The 12,805-nt window shown below is 39.2% G+C and overlaps 1 protein-coding gene across 1 annotated transcript in view; it reads right to left on the bottom strand.

Annotated features, from left to right (window-relative positions):
- Positions 1-12,580, bottom strand: part of ada (adenosine deaminase) — a 30,344-nt gene extending 17,764 nt beyond the window's left edge. Inside the window, exons 1-3 of the mRNA XM_037773523.1 lie at positions 12,298-12,580; positions 2,186-2,247; positions 92-214 (exon numbers count right to left, since the gene is read on the bottom strand). Of these exons, the coding sequence (XP_037629451.1) occupies positions 92-214; positions 2,186-2,247; positions 12,298-12,456 (344 nt within the window). The 5' untranslated portion in view covers positions 12,457-12,580. The remainder of the gene's footprint in view (positions 1-91; positions 215-2,185; positions 2,248-12,297) is intronic.
- Between the last annotated feature and the right edge of the window lie 225 nt (positions 12,581-12,805).

Below are 12,805 nucleotides of genomic sequence, written 5' to 3'. Positions count from 1 at the left end.
GGTCGAGTGCACTCCCTGTCACCTGCTCAGCAAGAAAACACTGTTGGCAATTATGAAACTCAATCATTAAAGGAGACCTGTCAGCACTTACGCAACCACATGCATGTACTCGGCGAACTTGCCCAGGAACTTGGTGAGGGTGGCAGGCTGTTGGAGGATAATGATCTGCGTCATCTCTTCCACGGTATTTGCTGGCAGAGAGATGCCGCGTCTCCTGGGAGGAGAAGAGGTGGGGAAAAAAGAAACAGTTTAGGGATGGATTTGAAATTTAAATGTGTATTTTGTTTTATTGAAACACAAAATGTACAAATCTAGTTTACCCACTCTCTTAAAAGAAAAGTTAAACAAAGGGCTGGTATTTGAATGATGTATTGACTTGACAGCTGAAATACTAATGAAAAAAATACAAAAAATTAGCTCCTGAAACTACGCCAGGATTTATTTAGCCTATTGTGATGTTATGTTCTGAAAATGCACACACAGATTTTGACTTCAAAGCCCCACCGATACTGGCTTTTTGATGCTGATACCAATATTTAAGAGTTAAAGCTGCTCTAATCTATATTTTTTACATTACCAATGGGTCGGATGTGTTATGTGAAAAGTGTCGCTCATAGTGACGAACCCATAGTGAATTATGACTCGACTTATCCCAAATTATCCTTTTATGGACCGCAGCTTTAATGTTTTGGTTCACACTGCTCTCATTAGCACCATGTTCAGATGTATGGAGGATGGAACCTGCCAAAATCAAAAATAAATGTTGTGAAATGTAGCAAAAATAATACAAAAAACAAATATAGGCCCCTCATTTGCATAATGAAGTAGAATAAAGAAATGTAAAAAGAAATGTATAAAGAAAAGAATACATAAATAAATAAGTTGGGGGAAATAAATAAGGAGTGAAATGCAAAGGGAAAATCGTGCAGAAATAAATAATTAAATATATGCATAAGTACATAAATAAATACATACATTTAAAAATAGATATAAAATAAATAAAATAAATAAATGAATAAATAAAAAATAGATACAAAAAAATGTATTTAAAAAGTATTAGAAATGAATAATAAATAAATAAAAGGGAAAACAGAAATATCAATTTATGTCACATTTTATCAATTAATTAATGGCCACATTTATTTTGAATACTATTTTTGGTACATTTAATGACATATTTATTCATTTATCGAGTCATTTATTTATTCATTTATTTTTTATTTTGGCAGGTTCTGTTCTCCATACTGATTGAGCAGACAGGTTGTTTTTGACAAAAAAATACTCTGATAAACCCACTGTACACTACCTGCTCAGCACCAAACAGTAGACAGACAGAGTTAGCAGCTAGCTGGTGAACATAGTGGAGCATTTAGCAGCTAGAGAGCCAGATATTTCCCTCAGGAGTTGGTGGAGACCAAAAACAGAGCTAAAAGGTGAGTGAGTATTGGATCATCAGGCGGTTAAAAACACAACTCCTAAACTAATGCTAATGCTGGATGTGTACATAGGCTACTGTTTGCTATCATGTTTGCCATATCAACCCATATAAAATCTGATAACAATAAACCAGTATTCATTTTGGTTAATCAAGAATTGTGACCAAGAGCACATTCCCAGTCAAACCTGTGCTCTTTGGTGGATAAAAATTGGCATAAAGTGCAATGGATTCACAATATATATAATGTAACCTTGCATTAACCATTTTCACTGTCAATAGGAGCATATACACACTTCAAACGTATCTTCAGAGTGGATTAAGAACAGCAAATACAGTTATAAACCCAGTGTAAACTGTTGTCACAGTAGATTTAAAAGTGAAAATACAAAATACTGTCAACTGTTACCACAAACAGCACATTTTCAAGAGCAAATACAAAACTAGAATAACACTATCTCACTAATAAACTACATATAGCACAAAGTCAATAAGGCAAATTAGAGGTAGTGCTTTGTTAAAAAGTTTACTCCCAAGGTTAACAGAGGAAACGGCGACAATGTTTCAAACATATCTTTTGCATTTATGTAATGTAATTTCTTGTTAATTATCAGCCGATCGATATGTCTGCGATGACCTAATATTGGCCGATACCCCTGCTCGGGCTTTTTACCAGTGGTGCTCTATTTGACAGTTAATGAAGAAAACTGGAAAGGAACAGTTCTTATTCTTATCTCTTAACTAACTTACTTGGCAACATCAAGAATAGTCTGCACCCTGATGGCTCCATCGAGGTGCACATGCAGCTCAACCTGCGGATGAGAAAAGACACGATAATAATAATCAGTCAATTTAAACCCAGTAGAGTTAAAAATAGAGAGCAACCAGAGAGCGCAGTGGTGGTGTTGCAGTTCAATGTTTTGGCTGCAGCCCATCATGAATGCCGTACGCATGACTGGGCAATGGGCAGTGAAAAGGCCGACGAAGGGTCAAAGAAGATTAAGTGTTCTGCTCTCCTTCCAGCGCTGAGAGACGTGCTTTATTCAGGCAGATGACACCAATAAATCAACGTTCCTTCAACAACCGAGGCCAAAACTTTGCTCATTCGTCAGGGTGAGGTTTAATAAAAAAAATTCAGATTTAAGCTCCAACAAGCTGTTTTAAGTTCTTACCTTCAACCAACCTGCACCCTTCTCATTTTAGAAGAGGAAACATTCAAAGCAAGACACTTTGAGAATATGAAAATATTGCTCCATACCATGCTCCATATCAAAAAGTTGTATCAAAAGTTGTACCAGGCTCAGTTTTTAAGCTAGAGTGAAGATGGTATCATATGAAACTAGAAAACCTAAGGAATCCATTGGTACTATGTCATACTAGCTTGTCGCAAAGGAGGCTATATAACGCTCCAAACTTACGCTAAATTTTGGCGAGGAAAAACTGGTATGGCCAGTTTCAAAGAGGGCCCTTGACCACAGATCTCAAGATATGTGAATGAAAATGGGTTCTATGGGTACCCACGAGTCTCCCCTTTACAGACATGCACACTTGCACATGCAGTTTGGGGCAAGCAGTCAAGTCAGCACACTGACACACTGACAGCTGTTGTTGCCTGTTGGGGTTGAGTTTGCCATGTTATGATTTGAGCATATTTGTTTGTGAGGGTTTCTGGACAATCTTTGTCATTGTTTTGTGTTGTTAATTGATTTCCAATAATAAATATATACATACATTTGCATAAAGCAGCATATTTGCCCACTCCCATGTTGATAAGACTTGACAAATCTCCCTTTAAGGTACATTTTGAACGGATAAAAATATGTGTGATTAATTTGCGATTAATTACGATTAACTATGGACAATCACGGAATTAATCGCAATTAAATACTTTAATCGATTGACAGCCCTAGTGATTATATCAACAAAATTTGGTCAAATGTCCTGAATCAAAGCATTGCTCCTGTGTTGTGCAGGCTTCAGGACCTGAAGAGAAATCCTTCATAGGTCATTATAACTCAAAGGAAATGTGTCCGATTTTCAATGGAAACATCATTTAGGGACTATTCCTGACTCAAGTTCCCCTTTAGACACAAATTCCACTTCCAGTGTACTTTTTGGATTTCACAATGGCAATAAAAACTAAAGACGTGTAATAAAAACATGAATGTTTTTCCCCACAGTATGTAAAAAAAAAAGACCTACATCAGCTGCCAGCTTTCAATAAGCCAAACATTTCTGGTGCGTTACGACTAAAGCTAAAACAATGAATCGATTCGTCAATCCACAGAGAATTAATCAGCAACTATTTCGATAATTGATGAATCGTTGAGTCGTTTTCAGGCTAAAACCCCAACATCCTCTACTACCAGATCAACAAATGTGAAGATTTGCTGCTTTCTTTCCTGTTTGATATCATTGTAAATTGAATATCTTTGGGCTTGAACACAAAACATTTAAAGACACATCATTGGACTTGGAGAGATCCTTTGGAATTTGAGGGTAATTTTTCCATTATTTTCTACAATGTGTGGGCCAAATGATTCATTAATGAATCAAGAAAGTACCCAATAATAACCTGTTAATAGATAACCAACCTGCTTCCTTATCTTACTTCTTAGATATAATATAGAAAGTAACAGCATATACAAATTGTACAGCTGTGTCCATCTGTGTGGTTAAAGACAAAAACAAGATCTTGAGATCAGATGTTTACAACAAGAAGTAATGTGTGTTACTGAAACTGCTTGAGTGTCTCTTTAGTTTACATCTATTTTCTTCCCTTAAAAGCCTGGTGTGATGGAGCAGCAGCTGCTTAACCCATCTGCAAATTCAGGAAATCCTTTGGCAATTCTTTCAGTACACACAGCACTTCCTGTAAAACATTGTGCTAAGTTATATCAAGAGTTTATACTCCCAGTTTTTCTCAATCGCTTTGGCTCATTTTTTGCCTTAACATTCTCTAAACTGTAAGTGCAACTGTCACAACTGTTTCATTGGACATCACAACTCTACTGCATGTTTACAAAAGGTAGTGACTCACCCAAAACACTTCATTCATGCTTTAAAACCTTGTTATTGTGTCAGTGAATTAGCAAATGCCACCAAATTGAAAAGTTGTTTTGTCATCTTGTAAGCTGCACTGGTCAAAATGTTTAGATGTTTTGTCACTACAGCAGTCAACCCCGGAAATGTTTCTTATATGCAAATCTCTGTTTTGGTCGACTTTCTATTGACCCTAACTGCATTATACCAAAATGTCAGTTATGTCCAGCAGAAGGCTATTGTGTCTCACCCTGAGCTGTTTGACTTTCTGGGAGAGGTCAATACTATATGCTACAATACATACAGAAACAGAATATATAAATAATGTATGTTTACAGAAAATGTATTTGTGTAGCAATGTGTTAATGTACTGTAAACAGAAAATTCACCTTTGAGTTTTCACGTAAAGTCATATACAGTGAACAGAATATTTGCCACAAAATGTCATCCATACCAAAACTGTAAAAAATAAATTTATAAACCCTGTAACAAAAACCTGCCGTAGTTCAGTAAAAAACAACTAATTGTACCTCTTCACAGTAGGTAACACCATGCCATAGATATTAATGGAATATACATGTATGTCTGACAGATTTTGATAACTGAATGGATCATTTGTACATGTGATTGCTCAAACGATGAAAGAATGTTTAGAAGTTGTGAAGAGGACGACAATTTCACTGAGAATCAACTCATCAGTTTTGATCAGCAAGACATGTGCAAGTGGTTATTGTGCAAATTGTAGAAAGTTGCACTAGTAACTTAGTGCAATTTGCTTGAATGAATGAGAAATTTTAATCTGTTGTGAACAACAAAGTAATTGTTCAGAGGTTTGAACTTATTGTTTTGAAAATAAATATTCTCATTCGAGAATTGAGCCAAAGCGAATGAGAAAAACTGTAATTAATAGTCTTAAAATGAATTGACAACAAAAATAATTGTTAATAGTACTCAATTGCTGCTTTTCCTTACTGGTAGTAATTTGAATATGTTTGGATTTTGGACAATTGGTTGGATAAAAGACGACATTTAAAGACATCATCTTGGGCTTTAGAAACATTTTTTAAAGACACTTCATAGACAAAATGATTAATTGGGAAAACAGTCATTAAATTAATCAGTAATGAAAATAACTATTTTAGTAGTTGCAGCGCTTTAGCTAGATTTAGCTTTTTATTTATGTCTGTTTGTCCTTTAATAATGTTCATCTGATCCAGTTGTAGCCTACCAGAGTGTAACTCTAACCCAGAAAAGAAACTCACTGAAAGCAAACAGTTGATTGGTCGATTGGCAGAAAATTTATTAGCCACTATTTTCATAATCGATTAAATGTTTAGGTAAATTTTTAAGCTAAAATGTATAATAAACATGTGGTAGTTCCATTCTCTCAGTTGCAAGGATTTGCTACTTTTCTCTGTTTAATGGGCCTATCACTGTAAACTGAACAGTTTTTGAGGCGATTTTGGACATTTGAAGATGCCAGATGTGGATTTTATGAAATTTTGATGGGCATTTTCCACTGATTGCTGACAATTCATTGAGAAAATAATCAAGAGATTACTCAAGAATGAAAATAATCGTTGGTGGCAGCACTACTAAAAATCACAGATCCTTATCAACTCCACACACTGTAATAACCTTGTTGCTACTGTACTGTGACTACTGTCGGCATATGAAGCATGGGTGGTGAACTGATGGTTGCTGCAACGGACAATGAGTGGTATCATTCTCACAAATGAATATTTAATGAAATTATCTCTGAGTTGCTCGCCTGAGGCCTCTCCTTTTACAATTTACGATATCTCACCAACACACACACACACACACACACACACACTCACACTGTGTGGCAACAGAGCCAACATCTCTCTCTGTGCTGCTTGTGTCATTTCCTGTCGCCTTATCAGCTGTCAGCTCCTGGGCAGACCAGGTGCATGCTCAGTCAAGCCCACGACTCCAAAGGGCACCAGTGAGTATACATTTCACGCCTGTGTGCCTGATGTGAAACTAACGGAAAGTTAATTTCACTTTAAGGCTTTGTTGTGCAAGCCAGTTGTCTCCATACCAGCCATTAAAAGAACTACCATGAAGTTAATGACATCATTACTGCTCCCATACAGAAATCTGTCTTGATCCAACTGGCAATAAGGAGCTGATTAAACATCACCTGCAACTATAAATGTACACATTGCACAGGGATTAATAGAAAGGACGGAGGGGTTGCTGCTGTATATAATATTTTTAGCTGTAAATCGGTGTCTTATGGCAATTACCTGAGTTTTGAATACTTAATTGTAGTTATTAAAGCAGCAGTAGGAAGATAGGAGCAAATGTGATTAAAAAAAGTTATTTTTATAAATCGGTTACTATATCCTGACAGCAGTGCATGAGACAAGTAATCTGAAAAAAATGATGTGCCTCTGTGTCCTCCGGTGGTCACAGACCGGAGGAAAACAACCAATCAGAGCCGTGCTGGAGCCTTGACGTCTCTGAACAGCTGTCAATCACTCACAAACTTCAATCAAACAGTCAAACTAGACAGCGCTGATCAAATATGAATTAATATTCTGTTACTGTAATGCCTATTTCTCGCCTCAAATGTTTTCAGAAACATCTTGTAGTGTACTGTTTAGCTGTAAAATGAGAAAGTTTGTGACCCGGCAGCCATGTTGAGATCTGTGGAGGAAATACTAAGCACCGCCCACCAGCCGGAGCACACTTTCTCATTTTACAACTAAACAGTACACTACAAGCCATTCGAGGTCTTTGTCACTTTTTATTCTACGTCACTAGCTCTGAGCTCAGCATATTTACGCGGAGGCATTGCAGTCAATGCAGACTACATGGCTTACAAATGTCATGACAAAAGTAAGAAAGGCGTTCTTATACAGTGAGCAAGTCCAAAACCTTGGCATTATTTTGGATACTGATCTCAATTTTGAAAATCACATTACCAATATCACCAGAACAGCGTTTTATCACTTAATCACAAAAATATATCAAAACTTAGAGCACTCATATCTCAATCTCAAGCTTTTTGATCCATATAAGCGGTTGCTGTATAACGTTAGGTAACTGGACGCAACCGTCACTAATGCTTAGATGCTAACGTAGCTCCTCGGGGATTGAAGCTGATGTTTTTCTCATTTTCACAAAGTAACCGGTGACAACACAAAGTTGTAAGGACTGTTGGTTGTTGTTGATTTAGTACACGGCACTAACGGTACACGGCTGGTCTCACTCACTTGAGAGAGTGTCATGGCGCTGTGAGAGCAGCAACCTGTTGCAGCAGCTCCCTGTATTCTTGTGTTATTTCTATGTGTTTGGATACTCCAGCTATCTACAATGGCTGGGTGTTGGGCGAGGAGCGCCTTGATTTTCTTACTAGCCCTGGCGATATACTTTTTGGCTAGTTGCAATGCGAGTTACAACTCAGGTATTGTTTACTCACGGACTCAGCTGATAGACTTAAACAAGCCGGCCGTGTTCCAGGGAGAGAGGCTGGAAATCCCGAAGGAGTTACGGAGGAGGAGCCGCGGGTGCAGAGCGGGAGTGAAACAACGGTCAAAGAAAAGGAAGTACAAACCGTATCTACCTTCCATCATAATGGGCAATGTGAGATCTCTAGTGAACAAAGGGGATGAGCTCGCGGCACTGGCGAGAGAGTTGTAAAGGGAAAGGAGGTGGGCTTGCCCTTGCTCGTGAGTAACAGATGGTGCCATCCGAACCACATTTCTGTTAAAGAACAACTCTGTTGCCTGGACAATGAACTGATAGCTGTAAGCCTCCGTCCATGTTACATGCCACGAGAGTTCTCACGTTATTGTTTTGGTCGTCTACATCCCACCCTCTGCTGACGCGAAGCGCGCATGTAACCTCATCCATTCAGTCACAGCGAAGGTGCAAACGGAACATCCCAATGCTTTCATAGCCATATCTGGTGACTTTAACCATGCCTCTCTTTCATCCACACTTCGCACTTTGAAATAGTTTGTGAAATGTCACACCAGGGAGGATAAAACTGTAGATCTACTGTATACCAATGTTAAGGAGGCATACAGCTCCACTCCTCTCCCTCCCCTGGGGAAATACGATCATAACCTTGTACACCTTAGGCCTCTCTATAAGCCCCTCATACAACAGCTACCGGTGACCACCAGGTCAGTGAGGAGATGAACATCAGAGAATGAAGAGGCACTGAGAGACTGTTTTGAGACAACTGTCTGGGATGAGTTCAGTGACTCTTTTGGGGAGGATATAGATGGCCTAACACACTTCATAACTGGATATATTAACTTCTGTCAGGACAATGTTGCACCACCCAGAACAGTACGGTGCTTCCCAAATAACAAACCCTGGGTCACTGGAGACCTTAAGGCCCTTCTGAATACAGAAAAGAGGGCCTTTAGAGATGGAAATAGGGAGGAACTGAGACGTGTGCAGAAGGAGCTCAAGGTAAAGATCAGGGAGAGCAAAGACATCTACAGGAGGAAGTTGGAAAATAAGCTACAACAGAACAGCATGACAGAGGTGTGTTTGGGCATGAAACTCATTGCCAATGAGCTAAACCTGTTTTTTAACAGATTTGAATCAGATACTTCTGCTCAGCAATTCCCATTCCCTGCCACTTCCTCATCTGCTGTACTACCTCCACACCACACCGTGGCCCCTTCACCCCCCAGTCCTCCCTGCCCCCTCTCTGGCCCTCCCCCTGGATTTTCAAACCCCACACAGTCCCACATCAATATCACCTCGGACCAGGTGTAGTGGCAGCTGAAGAGGCTCTGGGCAGGTCAAGCAGCAGGCTCTGATGGCATCAAGCCGGATGTCCTCAGGGCATGTGCAGACTAGCTGTGTGGAGTCCTCCAGCACATCTTTAACCTTTAGTCTGAGCCTTGGGGAAGTCCCAGTGATGTGGAAAACCTCCTGTCTGGTCCCTGTGCCTAAAAAAAGGCGTCCCAGTGTACTGAATGATTATAGACCTGTGGCGTTGACTTCCCATATAACGAAGACTCTGGAAGGGCTTGTGCTGGCCCACCTCAGACCCCTGGTGCAGAGAGGACTAGACCCCTTGCAGTTTGCCTATCAGGCTAACATTGGCGTAGACGATGCCATAATCTACCTACTCCATCGGGCCTTCTCCCATCTAGACAAGGCAGACATCTGTAGGGATTACGTTTTTTGATTTCACAAGTGCTTTTAACACCATCCAACCTGTACTCCTGGGAGACAAACTACGAACAATGCAGGTGGATGCTCCACTGGTGATCTGGGTTACCGATTACCTAACTGGCAGACCACAGTATGGGTGGCTGCAGGGCTGTGTGTCAGGACAATGCAGTACAATGCTGAGTGTGTTCTATCAGTCAGTGGTGGGAAGTGCCCTCTTCTTTCTGCTGTTGTATGCTGGGGCAGCGGCATTAAAGCTACAGATGCCGGCAGAATAGACAAGCAGTTAAAGAAGGCGGGGTCTGTCCTTGGAGCCAACCTGGACCCAGTGATTACGGTGGCTGAGAAGAGAGTGCTGGCTAAGCTACTGGCTATTATGGACAACAACACCCACCCATTTCACCACACTTTGGCCAGACAGAGGAGCACATTCAGCAAAAGACTTCTTCTACCTCGGTGTACCACGGAGCGGCACAGAAGGTCTTTCCTACCCACTGCCATCAGACTGTACAACTCATCTCTGGACTAACTGAATAACCCCCCCCTTTCACACACCAACACACACACACACACACTGTTACTCATCCATTCACCAGGGTAGTCAGACATGCATCACAATTGGACGTTAGTACTGGCACTTGCTAACCAGCTTTTAAGAGTATTTATTGCTAATGCCCATTTTTAATCTTATTTATTCTTATTCTATTCTTATTCTTGATGTGTGCTTGATCTATCATTTGCTGCTGTAAATAGGTACCTACCTACCTACTTACCTACCTAAATATTCAGGTAGGTTGCATCCGAAATTCCATTTGTATGTCGTAGTATGTCTGAAACTTTAGTATGAAACCAATAGTATGCAAATTGCATACTATTTCCAGTGAAATATTACAGTATGCAATGCTGGACACTATGGCGGTTTATTGCACAGCTGTGTTGAATACTCGATTCTGATTGGTCAATCACGGTGTTCTACGGTTGCTATGTATAGCAGACCGTTGCTATGGGCGCAGTTCTGATGTCGGACTTTGGTGGAACGTTTAAGTGTAAAATTATTGATTTCTTAAGTGAGTAGCTGTGTAATAAGCGGGATAATATACAGTTAGTGGGTCATTGTTGTTTCTTTCACAACAATGACCGGCTCGCTGTACATTATCCCTTACATAAATATCCCACAATGCAATGTGGTAGTGACGACAACGTTCATAACAGATGTTGACGGACAGCTCTGTAATATCAATAACGCTTCAATTTAACTTTAAGTATAAGATTCCACTTTGCTAGGCGTAATATAGGCTATATTTTAAGTCGATTCAGACTTTGATTCTCACAAAAATGTTGTTTTGGTCACATGAGGTTGTCACGGGTTACCATGGTTACGCGTCTCCAACCGGCAAGGAGGCTCTCAAGAAGTGACGAAGTAAATTACAGTTCAGTACGTCCGAAAAGATACATAACCGACTACTGTTTATTCACACAGCCATTTATCCGTTTCTTTGCCCCACATTAACTAGCGACTTCTGACTCACTGACGACACAGAGATACCACGTGATACTAACGTCGTTATACTATTGGCTCACAAGCCTTGTTAGAAGTGGGAGCCGAACGTCTGATATCTTCCACAGAGATAAAGAAAACATTAATTTTGGACCCGTCAACATTTTTAAAATGATCATAATATTTTTATATATATATTTTTATTTTTATTTTTTTATGGGAAATTATTCAGCACCTGTCCACAAGCTCTGTGGATGTTTTATTAGTATTAATATTGTTTTAAATGATTTGTCTAGATAAAAAAGTTATCAATATAAGCCTAATCGTTAAAGTCCAAAAATGTACGGAAGAAGTTGAAGCAAAATCTACATTAGAAAGCCGAACGTCTGATTTCTTCCACAAAGATAAACAAAACATTCATTTTGGAACCATCAAAATCTTTAAAATGATCATAATATTTTTATTTTTTGTAGGAAAATTATTCAGCACCTTTTCTACAATCTCTGTGGATGTATTATTATTATTATTATTATTATTATTTTAAATGATCTGTCTAGATAAAAAATGTATCAATATAAGCCTAATCATTACCATATTTGTTTTTTACTCTATCTGCTTTTATTGTCTGATGTTCTGTTTTAACAGTTACCATATCTTTTAGTTTATTTATCTGCTTTTATTGTCTTGTGAAGCACTTTGTAACATCTGTTTTGAGAAGTGCTATATAAATAAATGTATTATTATTATTATTATTATTATTATTATTATTATTATTAAAGTCCAAAAAACGTAATTGAGCAGAATACACATTAGAATAAAGGTGTGTGGATTTGTTCAATAAAAAAATATAAAAGCTCTTGTCACTCATCACAGTGGAAGCCTACTTAAAGCATGGCATATAGTCACATGGCAAACTGAGAGCAATGAAGTGTTCTTCCGTGTTTCATTACTGGCATGAATCACACACACGCACACACACACACACACACGCACACACACACACAGACACACACAGACACAAGCCGGTAGCGGAAAATGATAAAGTGTTTTTTGATCTAACATTTTATTTATTTATTTCTGTTTCTAATCACCTTTCCATTTAAACTAGTATTGCTCATACTACAGTACAGTGTAGCCCCGTCTGATAACGTACCTTTGGCTTGTTGAACACCACTTGTTCTTGAGAGAGCTCGGTCATCATCGTGGAGAGGCTGCTGCTGGTAAGGCTGCTGCTGGTGGTGCACAGAGACCACAAAGAGCTGAGGACTGGAGAGCAGAAGCCTGCTGCAGCTCGTCTCCCTATTATATGCATGCCTCCAGGACACGCCTTCGTATTACCAAATGGCAAAAAGCAGCCACCAAGTTGCCTTTTATTGCTACTGTACAACCAGCTGAGAGGCTGTAAGTGCGCTCATAGCTGCAGGTGAACTCAGTGTGCATTATTAACACTGGAGGAGGATTAAGGGCCGTGTATGGCGGAGGCTTTGCACCATGTGATGAGCTTTACCGCCGGGCTAATTCATTATGTCAAACCGGTGGACACGAAGCGTATTGTAGAAGGTTGTATTAATGCTGCATTCTAAGTAAAAGAGACCTGATAGCAAGGAAGGTTACCCTACATTTACTACAACAACTATATTTACTATACTTAAATAACATTT

The sequence above is a fragment of the Sebastes umbrosus genome, chromosome 6 (assembly GCF_015220745.1).
Source record: "Sebastes umbrosus isolate fSebUmb1 chromosome 6, fSebUmb1.pri, whole genome shotgun sequence".
Classification (NCBI taxonomy): Eukaryota; Metazoa; Chordata; class Actinopteri; order Perciformes; family Sebastidae; genus Sebastes; species Sebastes umbrosus.
This window is presented reverse-complemented; position numbering and strand designations above follow the sequence as displayed.